Here is a 14412-nt window from a genome sequence, read left to right on the forward strand (position 1 = left end):
AGGACAAATTGCCGTGATTCTACAGATGACATTTGAAAGTTGGATTGTAAATGAAATTAGGTTCAAATAACAGGCTATTTCAGAGCACCAACTTTTCTAAGGTCATATTTCAACCATGATGGTTTGTGTGTGAAGAGGATGCTGGTATTAATATATATAGTGCACAGGATAATAGTTTTTGCCATTTAGAAGTCTCAACCGATTGCTTTTGGAATGAACATGGATGCTTTCACAAGGTACAAAGAGGGTACAAGGATGGATGCAGAAAGGAAACCTTTGAGTGTTTATTGATGATTTCTTGACAATTATCCCATCAGTGGATCGTTAACTGTCGGACATTTTCGAGCCAGTAAACATCTACAATTAACATCAACATTCCTTTGTTATAGCAGCCTCCATTGCCGATATATGTGAAAGTTTAGTTTGTGGTGTGGGCAACAAATATTGAATATTTACAGTGTTGATCACTGACCACTGTCAACTTGTATTGTCAGTTGACCATCGTGAGTAATTGGTGTTTGTTGTGAGAGTGTGTACCTCCATTCTTCAACAACCATGGAATATAGAGGCAGACGTCGCAGCTTTAGCTTTGACCGAATTTTGGAATATCGGCGTAGTCAAAGCTCAAAGTACAGGTAACTTGTTTTGTGCTTCTTTAAACAAATATGGCAACATCTTTGAAAAATCTATTTCTGCTGATCTGTAACAGTGGAATAACTGTTTCAAAGAAATTCTCTCTTCTGTGATTTATATATTTGCAGATCTTGAATTATTGTCACTTCTTGGATTTTTTTAGAGACTGTTCTAGAATAGGATTATGTACTGGATTGGTGTTTTTCTGTATTCAGGATTCAGACTGTAATAGGTGTTTCTGGCGTAAGGGTGCTATTAAATTATCAACAATAGATTCTGTATTTCATGGATCTAAAGCATTCTTCAAGTATACAGGCTGGACGTTTAACTTTTGGGTAATGTGTTGTAAATTTGTTTTCTTTTTGGCATTTGACATTTGGGGTGAATGGATCCCTAAAACATTATGTAAAATAAATCTGTATTCATTATTACAAAATCCATTTCTGGACCGCTTATCCAGTCTTTCGAGACCGTTCCTAATGGCACCAAATTTCCTTTGTAGTTCCATGTGATGAAGAGAGCAGTTCATATATACGACACGTTTAAATTCTGTCAACAACTTCCATCACTCTATACTGTATCATGTAGTTGCTATGACAACATCCATCTTCAATGTGAAGGAATGCAAGTGAGAATAGATGCCCTCCCCTCCATTTTGGGGGCCCTACATTTATTACAATAACCCTACTCTTTTTCTGCTCTTTCTGGTATTTGTGGCATTTTAACTTTTTTAAGTTCAAAATATGTTTTTCATTTTTTGAAGGCTTTCATCAGGATATGAATTTTTGTGTTTATAGCAACTTTTTAATGTCATGGAATTCAGAAGTGGTTGTCATGAAAACAGGTTCTATTCTGAGCTTTTTTTCCAGTAGTTATAATAGTTGTGATAATTGTATTGCTAAGCAACATAACTGGAAACATTTAGTCTAGGGATTGTCCATCTAATGAGTGTACATATTCAGTCTTTCGTCTGAAATAATGCTGATCAGCATTTAAATGAAATAATATGTTATATCAATATATAATGAAATAATATGTTATATCAATATAACATATTATTTCATTTTGCTCACTTACTTATTCAGTCTTTGTCTACCATCTGATCCTCGTGTTGGCTAAAAAATGTATTTGCTGGGGTTGTTCCCTAGTATAGGACACTGCAATAGAATGTCCAGAGTTACATCCCCTAGGTTTGTCAGGATCCTATCACTTATATTTCAACTTAACATTGATCATAATTAGTGTGGTAAAGTTGTAAAAATCTAAGTTCACCACCATGAAGGGCTGTTTTACCATGTCAAGATTATGTGTTGTTCAGTAATGTTCAAGGTAACATAAAATCACCAAAAATTGCTGATTTATCCACTTATGAATGTAGATACTGTTGAAACAGACATAGCAACTGCATAACACAAAAAATAACATGGGTATAAATAGACCAGGAGAACATGCCTCGTGAAATCTATACCTAGATCATATGCCTTGAATATAATATAACACACAATAGACAATATTCATTGCACTTTATGTTGAAGACGCCCATAGAAAAGCTATAAAACAGCAATAATTATATTGGTAAAAAAAAAAATATGAACCCTTTTCTGCAAGATAATATAGGCTGACAAGTCCACAAGGCAGATATATACTGTCTTGAGAAACCTACACCAGCAGGCGTTGTAAGCAAAGTGTGTGTAGAAATTTATTGAGTGAGCCTACATATCAGTCAGTTTTGGTCAATAGATTTGCATTTTATTAAGGCGGATGATTTAAAAATATGTAACAGTTTGAGCAATGTGGTCGATATTACGATCGTAGAAAGGTTGTTTTTTTCAGCGCTCGATCTGTCATTGAGCATTTGTGGGACCGTTATACACGATAGTAATGGTTGTCTATCGCCATTGTAGCCTTGACACTTACGTCCATGTTGGGTTAGTGTTTCGATAATGCAGAGACATAGCTAGTTGGAGAATGATAAATGTGGAAATATATTTTGTTGTGTTAATTTTCAAACAAATTGTCTCGAATCATTCATTTCAAAATGCTGTAACTCCATTTGCAGAAAATGTCAGATGTATGTTAGTGAATGAATAATGTTTTATGCAGTAGTGCAACTTGATCTTATCACTGGATAGCATATGAAACCTATTCCTGGTGCCCAGTCTATGCTTACCTTACTAGTTCTATATAATAGAATTCATATTTTAGCCTTGATTTTGCTCTGTAAATACAAGAATGATGGCTTTCATGTCCAAAAATCAGTATGACAATAAACTCTATTTATTACCCGCAGATATATTGTTTGTAGCTAGATGTAAATAAAGACATTCCATAGTTGATGGGACAAGTATTGTCATGATTAACATATTAGCTGTTAATCAGTTTGCTTGTCTTTCTTGTACAGATGTGATTTTTTTCCCATGAAGGGAAGACTATTAGCAGTTTTCATTAATAAATGTCTGTCTGGATATTCTCTGAGAAAGGTAATTAACCCTAGCAGATACTATCATTTTCTTACTTTTTTAAAAGTTTTTCCTTCAGATATGTTAACAGTTGCAGGGTTAATATTACCAAGAGAAATTAATGTTTTCAGTTGATTAAATCAAATTAGTTGTTAGGGAAAAACTTGCATAATTCTTTGCTCCAGGGAAACAATTATGAGGAAAACATTCTACACATTTTAAATGTAACATTTACTTCAGTCATTATTCTAGTTTAAGAAATGAATTAGTCTAAAAAATGAAATGCATTTGGCAGTTCAGTTGAGTTGTAATTGATTATCCTTGCATCAAATGTGCTTTTAGGGGTTTAAGAAAACTTTAATTGATGGATAGATTGAATTACTGAGTGTTTTACCGATGATGGTTTTCTTGAAAAATAGCATGCCTGAATGGCTAAATTTCAAACGTGTCATTTAGAGACTTCAACACTACAGAATCTGTCTTATAGATGGTGTCCAAAGAACGTACATGTGCCAGTGGTGTTGTCATTTCTGTACTTCTTGTTAGATTGACTTACCTGACAGCTGTCTTCCCACCTGTTTGGTGGTCACGTGTATGGACACACGTTTCACGACAAGACAGTTACAGGATATCACAGATGGGGAACTGAAGGATGACTGCAGTTACCGAATTAGGTTTAAGGGAAATAGAGTGAGCGAGTGAGTGAGTTTAGTTTAACGCCGCACTCAGCAATATTCAAGCTATATGATGGCGGTCTGGACCAGACAATCCAGTGATCAATAGCATGAGCATCAATCTTCACAATTGGGAACCGATGACATGTGTCAACCAAGCCAGCGAGCCTGATCACACGATCCTGTTAGTCACCTCTTACGACTAGCATGGGTTACTGAAGGTTCATTCTAACCCGGACCTTCACGGGTCAATATGAAATAAAATTTCTTTGTGTGTAAAATGTTTTAAGGTTCAATATTTGGGGATGCTTAAAGGTTTTGGACACAACCCATAGATTTCATGTTTACCAACAATTTAGTTTGAATTGAATACTCGTATATGACCGTCTATAAGCCGATCCCATGTATAAGCCGACCCCCAAACTTGACCCTCAAAATCAGTGTCAAAATCATATCTCTCATGGATAGGCCGACCTCCCGCGATGGGTCGCGGCCAACAGAGACCAGAGTACCCGGTAAGTATGTTCCATCAACGACGAGACACCATTACGAGAATATTACATAATAAAGATTACCGGTGTTTGTTTATCATGTGTTTGTGTTCCTTTTTATATCCCGACGATCACTGCTTGCATCAACAACGAGACGCCGGGGAGTATGGGAATGTGAACCCAAGAGAAAAAGTACCATCGGTAAATAAAAACTGAAGTCAACTTTTGTTTCAAAATATATTATTTAAGTGTCCATATTTCATCTATATATATATGACAATAAGAAAAATAGGCCACTAACAATAAACACGCGACAAACTCATCCGACAGACAACTGGCAGTTACCAATAATTATAACTTTGGTCCACATTATTCAAAGAATTCACTGTCATATATATTGTGTCTACTCCGCGGATCGAAACGGTGTAGTTGACAGAAAATGCATAATATATTTTGCTTCTCTAAATATCATATTTATTGCAGCAACAAACTGGCTTGCTTATTTTTACCCCATTCAACAATCACACACTGATTACGCCTGCTTCCATGTCACGCTTTACCACGTTCATGATGGTCCGTATAACCTTAGTGTTGATTATATATTTTTACATAAAAACTATTACACAATGCTAGGATATATTTCTTTTGGTTAAATAATAGTATTCAATCAATAGAATTCATCCCGTTATATTATTGTGCATGTTTGAACTTGTTCAGCTGGGGAAACGTGTGCACAGCTGATTGCTATTTCCGCTTTGTGTAATGCTTGAGACAAATCACGCACGGTAATCTTAACTTATTTATAGAGCAAAACTGTAACTATAATTACACAATGCTAGGATATATTTCTTTGGGTTAAATAACGGTATTCTGTATTATATTTTACTGATGACTGCGCCAGAATTAAATCCCGTTATATTATTGTGCATGTTTGAACTTATTCGCTGGGAAACGTGTGCACAGCTGATTGCTATTTCCGGTTTTGTGTACCAGACAAATACGCACGGTAATCTTAATCCCTGAAAATAAAACAATGCCCAGCAAAAACAACTTATAACTTAAATGGTAATTAATCTTGTCTAGTGATGTTTAATTGCAAATTTGACGTCTCTACTGACAAAGTCGCTCTTCTGTTGTTTGTTCACGCCAAGTGATACGATGTTGTTATACCAGAGGAATGATATCTATTCAGACACTATGTTTTTATGAATTGTTGTTTTTGATGCTTGTGCTTTGTGTAGGAAGTGACTATGGGAGAGAATAATCTTTTGTTATAAAACATAAGATCATAAACCTTGCTGGGAGTGAGTTTTAAAATGCTTTGAACAATATTTCATTTAATTCGAGAGACTTAATCTAGGTTTTTGGCCTTCCTAAGGGAGGCAACTCTGCACAGCAAATTGTGAAGCCTTTGATGACTGGACGGCCAGTGCATTCCCTATCAACAAGTGTCCGAGAATACATAACTTCAAAACATGGAGTATGTATTGTACAGTTGTCTACTGGAAGATAGGAGATGAGTTTAATTTGGTACAGTGACCTTTAATACTAAAATAATTTTGTAATGTCCATCAGGATTTTTGGCCGTTTATGGATCACTGTGTATGTTGCAGAGTGTGTCAATGACTAATTGAATAATTATAATATCAGCATAAATATGTTGTAACAGTTTAGTATTGCATGATTGCATATGCGTTATAGGTAAAGCACCTTAACTGTATGAAACCTCCAACTTGCTCTGCTTTGGGAATGCCTTGTACATATTTTTACCGTAATTATACAAAATATCAAAGCAATTCCTCTCAATATTGCAACAATGAAATTGCATCACATGTCACATGATGTCATCACAATCAAATGACATCACTTACCTGTGTCACTGAAGCTAGTTTAATTTACTTTTTACACTCAGACACTAGTTATTACAGTTATAAAGAGAAAAAGTTGGATTTGGGATGACAAAAAGGATCTTACCTCATGTTATTTTTATGTCAAAGCCTCAGAGCCTCTATATTTTATAGACTTAGGTTGAAATATTTGATATTAAAGGAGACAAGGGTGAAATTCTCTATCTAACCTCGTTAGACATCTTACAGGGCTGTATTTGTTATTTAATCAGCGAATGTCATTATAACCTTATTAGTGGCTCCGCATCAGAGGATGGTGAGATAGTAGAGCAGTAGAGCGCCCATACTGTCATGGATCTTGGACAGCTGATCCTGTCAAATCAGCCTGGTTTCAGACAGGGTAATACATTGTGTTAATGTGTATTACATTGGTTATAACTACTTGTCGGACTCGGACATGAATTAGTTATATTCAAAATGGGCTTGGAGACTCGTATTGGATTCTCGTACAGCCAGATTGAGTTTGTCTATGGACAACCTTTTAATTGGCTTATATTTGGGTATTTATAGAACACTAGTCTTCTTGAAGGGCACGGGGTTGAATGTTGAATTGTTTATGAGCTTGGGTTTTAGGATTTGTTTTTATTTTTGCTGTTGTGAAGTGACGGGCTTCTTTGAAGATGTGCCCTTCTGTGGTAACCCTGCCTGATTGATGTAGCTGTGCTGCTTCAGTTTCTACATTGCTGTCACTGTCAGCGTCCTCAGCTGGAGCAACATCACCGCCATTACTTCCAACCAACAGCATCACCCCCTCAACTAGTCTGTCTCACAGTCCCTGAACCACATTATTTTCTCTACTGCTAAGCCCTCTCTGCAGTGCTAAAGCCCTAAATAAAGCAAGTCTAGATTTCCTCAGGTTCAGGCTGAATCTCTGGTCTCCCTGGGGCTCCTTTTCAATTTACATGGGCTTGTTTGTTACTATCAAACTTATATATATATTCAGAGACTATGTATTAGTCTACCCCTCAACAAGCGCTCCCACTTCTACCCTAACCCTGCAGCGCATTTACACCCATGGATGCCACAACTACCAGCAATTAGAACACTGTAGTACTCCATCTCCACATCGGGGTGGTGGGGTAGCCTAGTGGTTAAGCGTGCACTCATCATGCTGAAGACCTGGGTTTGATTCCCCACATGGGTACAATGTGTGAAGCCCATTTCTGGTGTCCTCCGCTGTGATATTGCCGGAATATTGCTAAAAGCGGCGTAAAACCATACTCAGTCATAGGTACTATCCACTCACCATTGCCACCTCCTCCAACCACTGAATATCAACACCACCCTTCACATAACCCTCCCCCTCACTTCCACCTCTGTGGAGATCCGCTCTAAGCCACCACCCACTCGATATGATAAACTCACCTCCATCATTCCCTATCTGCCCCCCTGCTACATCCACTGGCCACCACCCTCCCATCAGCAGTTACCTGATTAGCATCACACCCCTGGTCTACCTGAAACCCAAGTAGGAGCTGCTCCCATCCAACTTTTACCCTACTATCTACCAGCCACAACCCCATTTATCTGGAACCTCCCTATAAGCATGTATAAACATGTACCTGCCACCACCTCTCATCTGCCTCCCATCTAACAGCAACCCCCACCCCCACCATATACGGCCTCCACCCTCCAATCTGCCTACCACCCCATTTATCTGAAACCACCCTTTGATCACCTCACATATACCTGCCACCACCCTCCCATCTGCCTACCACCACCCCATCTACTGGACACCACCCTCCCACCTGCCTCCAATCTGCCTACCACCCACCCCATCTACCTTCAATCCCCCTTCAACCCCTCCCATCTACGCCCACCACCATCCCACCTGCCCCAGTTTGTATAGCATGCCTCCTCTCAACCCCAACCTCCAGCTTCTAAACCAGAATACAATCCACACGAAGGGCTTCCTTTAATCTGAATCCCTGTGACAATTAAGCCAACCGAGGATACCTTCCCTAACCCGTGGCATTGTGGGAGATTGACACCGTTAAACCTCTTCACCCCACTCTCGCAGAATGCCATGCTGTGGGGGTGCCACAACCAGCAGACAGATAATCTTTTAGCCAAAATAATTTCGTTGGTGAAATCGATCGAAGGAGAACTTGTTTTGGAGACGCCTTGTCAGAGAGGCAGATGAATAAATACCTCGCTTCTCACAGTTACAAGAAGGTTGTAACAGTTAAAAACGCAGGGCCAGCTTGGTTCAGGTTGACAAATGTGTCAGTGTGGAGCCAGAAGAGGGGAAAATGAATATGGAGACACCGAGGGTGTTTCTGGAGATGAGACTGTCTTGAGAGTGCAAGACCCACTCTCATGAATCCTATCTGGAATGGTAGGGGGCAAATGACTAAGATGTATTTTAATTCCGGCTGAGTGTTTTATGTTGTCAACAAGTTGCTATAAGAGTATCAAAAGGTCACAAATTGTGTGTGGCTTTTGTGTGTTGATGATGATGATGATGATGATGATGATACATGCTAGAAGTACTTATTAGGAGTTTATTAAAACAAACTGAAAATTATTAATAATGACATATGGCTGTGAAATCAAAGCCACTTTAGACCTTAGTCACTCAGAATTATCATTAATGGCATTATTTTGCTTTGGATGATGATGATGATGATGATGATGATGATGATGATGACGATGATGATGATGATATATTCTGTTGCTCTTCATGTGTTCCAAGGAACTACGGCTGGATATCAAATATCCTGCAGAGGCTGTCTACGCTGTGCAGTTTGTGGAGCTGTGTAATTTAATATTTTTCTTGGTAGAATGGGTCAATAAAGTCTCTCTGCTGCAACTTTCTCTTTGATCTAGTCTGCATGCAACAGGCATTATACAAGTAGGAACAATGGAAATCATATTCTCCTCACATATGTGAAAAGAGCTCCAGTATTACAAAAACAGATCGATATGGAATTTTGATGAAACTACCTCCCACTGTCTTCCTTCGCATAGCCATATATGAATTGTATAAAGGTTTGTATTTACTGACATTAAAGGTGTAGTGAATGTGTTTTGTTATGATCATGCTGATGAAGGTGATGATGACATTGACGATGATGGTGATAATGATGATGATGATTACAATGATAATGAAGTCTCGACCACATGTTTCCAGCTTGGACAAAAATTCCTTTTAAGTATTTCTGTTGTGTTATTTGGCATTTATCATCATGATACTTGTGTGCACACTTGTTTAGTTTACGTTCCATTGGTATGAAATGATTGACAGCAATTAATTCGACATATTTGATACTTTTTCTACGTGAGGCGAATCACGGTTGCACGGAATTTGGAAAGAAGCCCGGATTGTAATGCGCATGCGCAGTAGAGGATAAAAGTTCGCTGATATAAAAATGTTGCAGTTTCATAGTTTTTCGTTGCCGTTTTTACTGTTTCAGTATCGAGGTAATATGTTTATGTTGCTATTTCCACGATTAATGTGGACTTTTCTGCATTTTTCTGCACAGTGGGAAAGTTTTCTTTGGTAGGCCTGTCACATGTACTTTCTGCTGAAATTTTGTTGTTGACAGTGTTTCAGGAGTCTGAAATGTTACAGTTATATATACTACTTAACATGAACTCACTTTGAATATGTTGAATTTATCATGAAAATGAAACTTTTCTCAAAGTTACAGCATTGTTTCATAGGCATGTGCACCACATCATTTGACCTCTATTATCAGGAGGTGTGAGGTCACTGACCTTTGACCTGATTTATTAGGAAGGGTTGGTACACTGCCCTGACATGTTGTAAAAGGTCAACTCATTTGTGAACAAATAGATACAAACACATTAATCAAGAATGAAAACAATTACTTTCTTGTAAATGTTTCTTGATGACCTCAATTATCTTATGGGGACATTATCTAATTTATGGATTAGGGGATCAACATAGTCAGAAACAGTCAAATCATTTCCTTCACATTAATTAAGGCCATGTGTGGCAGTGAAACATAAGGCTGATCGTTGATAAGGTTTATCAGGATATTGGTACATTGGTATGCGTCCTGGAACTAGCAGACAAATATGATGAATTTAATTGATGTTATCTATGCCACTTATCAAGTCTTGACCTCCTTTACGGGAACACATAACTAAAAAGTTGTGGTAAAACAGTGCTCATAATGGAAAACTCACTCACAGCATGCATTATTTTCCCTCACCTCCTGTTAAATCTGTCGCACCCACTCACTCACTCACAGTCCCTGAACCACATTATTTTCCCTACATCCTAGCCCTCCCTGCAGTGCTAAAGCCCTAAATGAAGCAAGTCTAGATTTCCCCAGATTTGGGAATCTCAGGTCTCCCTGGGGCTCCTTTTCAATTAAAATGGGTTTATTTGTTACAATTAAATTATATATATATCAGAGACTAAGCGTTAGTGTAACCTCATGCAAATTGTCAAGTGGACAAGCTTTGCCATACAGTAACAACATTGAGGTGAAGCAAGGTCAGCCACTTCTATATTGAGGGGCTGTGGGGTAGCCCAGTGGTACACTCGTCACACTGAAGACCTGGGTTCAGTTCCTCATATGGGTACAGTGAGTGAAGCCCATTTCTGGTGTCCCCTGCAGTGATATTGCTGGAATATTGCAAAAAAAGGCGTAAAACCAATCTCACTCGTGTACTCCTTCATCAGGTGATGTTCCTTATAATAAAGAAGTCGACATCAATAAAAACTCTCTTCCTCATGTGTATCACTTCTAAATACCATTCGGGGCGGTGGGGTAGCCTAGTGGTTAAAGCATTGGCTCATCACACCAAAAACCCGGGTTCGAATCCCCACATGGGTACAATGTGTGAAGCCCATTTCTGGTGTCCCCCCGCCGTGATGTTGCTGGAATATTGCTAAAAGCGACGTAAAATCATATTCACTCAGTCAGTCTAAATACCATTCAAAGTCCTGATAAATTCCTAGCAATGTCATTATTACGTAATTTGATGTGTGAATTCTTAATGTTTGTTGTCTATTTTCAGATGTGACACTCCCCTTACTCTGAAGAGTTACAGGTAGGTGATCTGGTTTGATGGATGTTTTGATATTGTTGTGTTTTGTATTGACACAGGACCATTAATGACTGTTCAAAATACAAGTTGAGGTATTTCCTGTTACATCTTTCCAAGAGCAAGCTGTTCTGAGACAAAGAAAACATCAATGTTATTCTCACATTTTAATGATCTTGTCAGATCTGTGTAAGAAATCCGACATTCAGTTTGCTAAATTTCTAGTAGAACAGTCTTTTTGTTTTTGGATGAACAAAACAGACCAATGTTTTATCAACAGAACTATGTAAAACACAAAAATGTAAAAACCTTACCCTTAGGCCATGACAAAATAATGTTGATTTTATTGATCAGAGCAAAGATAATGGACGAGTTGCTCGAGGTACAATTCATCCTTATCAAGCTTTTCGTAATCCTTAACAGAATGTGTTTTTAGTGGGATGATTCTATGATTGATGTGTGATGTCACCGGAGATTATACATACTTGATGGCTTTGACATTGGTCCATATCTGTGTTTGCAATTTTGTTCGATATCATGGGAATAAGAGATTCTTTGTTGTGTCTTGAAATGGTGTTTCTTTCAAGAACTTTCCTCTTCACACAGTGTGCATGCAGTTATGACCCTTTGTTGCCCAGGGATCATTTTGACTGGACAGATTCTGAATTCATTTGTATTACATGTCTTATTGTGGTGAAAAGGATTGTATGGAATGTTAAAGTTTTGATAAACAGACAGATAAACTTGAATAGCTATCAGACTGATTAATTTCTGAAATGATAATGGTTCAAGACATTTTTTAGAATTCTCTTTGATTTTAATGGTTATAAGTAACCAGAACCATATTACAAGTCAAAATATGAAACTGCATTGTAGATAAACTACCAAAATGTTCTGAAAGGTTTACTAAAGCCGTAAATTCATTAACATTTGTAATGTACCCACCTATAGCTGGTTCTGTTGGATTATTGGTCAATGTAAAGGGAAAAGTTGACTATTGGAAAGTAGAAGTTATCTTTCTTGTCAAGTGAGGAGTATTTTTCTTGTAGAATTGTACTGCACAGATCTGAGATATGAAAGAGATCAGGTGCTTTCACAAATAAAATGGTAATGTTTAAATATTATACTGCAAGAAATATTGTAAATTGAATGCATAAATTATTTGAATAAATTTTAGTTAATGACTCTTGAAGCTTACATGCAACTGCACATATGAGAATTAACACACTTCAGGTATGTTTGACCAGAACTAACATAGGGTACACTTGACGCCTCTGTGTACTGACTTCTATCTTCTTATTTATACAATTGTCACTGCATTAGGAAGTTGCATGCTACCAGACATCATGTACCTACAGTATATGATACTGTTCTCGGTCTGCCCTGGTTGTTATGGATCTGGTGATGTATAATTTAACATAGACATATTGGCACCTTGGTGTATAAATGTGCTTAGCCTATGTGGAATAAAAACAAATAACTTTGAAGTTGACTAGGGATTATGCAAGGATATGGTTTGGGTCTGTATCTTTTCTTCTTTTCTGTGGACATTAGCATGGTTATTATTATGTACATAATTAAACTACAGATATATTATTATATTGACTGTTTGCTTTGTTAAATTACTTAGGCAATACAATTTTTATTTCTTGTTTTACGGATCCGCTGGTCGTATTTTTTCAAGAATAAGAACAAAAAATAATTGATTTTCTTTGCTCAAAAAATAAAATCCTCATGTTTTTATTGGCCAAAAATGTAAACTTACAAAAAATATTTGTTTAGATTTTGTTGTTGTGTGCCCCATATAAACTTCATAAATTGCCAAAAATAAAATACTTTTAGTATTTAAAAGGAAAATTATTTGGACTAGTGATTTTTATTTTTTATTTTGTTCCCTCCTGCCTTTTGGTTTTCTGAAGACAAAAATCTGTTAAACAAGAAATAAAATTGGTCTGGCCTTATAAGAAGAAGAAGAAAAACAAAACAAAAAAGACCCACGCACATGATATAGTTGGAATTGTGCAGTCGGCTCGCCTTTTAGCAAAGATTTCCTATGGATGTGGAAAGTGTTTTGTTACTTTTATGTATATAAATGAGGCTTATGTCAATAATATTTATTACTTCCTGTTCGGTATGTTTTGAATTCATTTATGTGTACCTCACCTCACCTCACCTCACCTCACCTCACCTCACCTCACCTCACCTCACCTCACCTCACCTCACCTCACCTCACCTCACCTCACCTCACCTCACCTCACCTCACCTCACCTCACCTCACCTCACCTCACCTCACCTCACCTCACCTCACCTCACCTCACCTCACCTCACCTCACCTCACCTCACCTCACCTCACCTCACCTCACCTCACCTCACCTCACCTCACCTCACCTCACCTCACCTCACCTCACCTCACCTCACCTCACCTCACCTCACCTCACCTCACCTCACCTCACCTCACCTCACCTCACCTCACCTCACCTCACCTCACCTCACCTCACCTCACCTCACCTCACCTCACCTCACCTCACCTCACCTCACCTCACCTCACCTCACCTCACCTCACCTCACCTCACCTCACCTCACCTCACCTCACCTCACCTCACCTCACCTCACCTCACCTCACCTCACCTCACCTCACCTCACCTCACCTCACCTCACCTCACCTCACCTCACCTCACCTCACCTCACCTCACCTCACCTCACCTCACCTCACCTCACCTCACCTCACCTCACCTCACCTCACCTCACCTCACCTCACCTCACCTCACCTCACCTCACCTCACCTCACCTCACCTCACCTCACCTCACCTCACCTCACCTCACCTCACCTCACCTCACCTCACCTCACCTCACCTCACCTCACCTCACCTCACCTCACCTCACCTCACCTCACCTCACCTCACCTCACCTCACCTCACCTCACCTCACCTCACCTCACCTCACCTCACCTCACCTCACCTCACCTCACCTCACCTCACCTCACCTCACCTCACCTCACCTCACCTCACCTCACCTCACCTCACCTCACCTCACCTCACCTCACCTCACCTCACCTCACCTCACCTCACCTCACCTCACCTCACCTCACCTCACCTCACCTCACCTCACCTCACCTCACCTCACCTCACCTCACCTCACCTCACCTCACCTCACCTCACCTCACCTCACCTCACCGCAGATCTGGGTTAGATTTTGGTTTTCAGTAACCCATGCTTGTCATAAAAGG

The 14412-nt window shown here is 38.9% G+C and overlaps 1 protein-coding gene across 6 annotated transcripts in view; it reads left to right on the forward strand.

Annotated features, from left to right (window-relative positions):
• LOC124257162 (rap1 GTPase-activating protein 1-like) overlaps nt 1-14412 on the forward strand; it is a 321814-nt gene that overhangs the window by 182344 nt on the left and 125058 nt on the right. For all 6 annotated transcript variants that reach the window (XR_006893194.1, XM_046691168.1, XM_046691167.1 and 3 more), the window contains one exon: nt 11160-11192. Coding sequence is in view for 5 of the 6 variants with exons in the window: in XM_046691168.1 (XP_046547124.1) it covers nt 11160-11192 (33 nt within the window). In the remaining variant the exon portion in view is untranslated. The remainder of the gene's footprint in view (nt 1-11159; nt 11193-14412) is intronic.

Source organism: Haliotis rubra, unplaced genomic scaffold (assembly GCF_003918875.1).
Source record: "Haliotis rubra isolate DU_JTF1 unplaced genomic scaffold, ASM391887v1 Scf65, whole genome shotgun sequence".
NCBI classification, from domain to species: Eukaryota; Metazoa; Mollusca; class Gastropoda; order Lepetellida; family Haliotidae; genus Haliotis; species Haliotis rubra.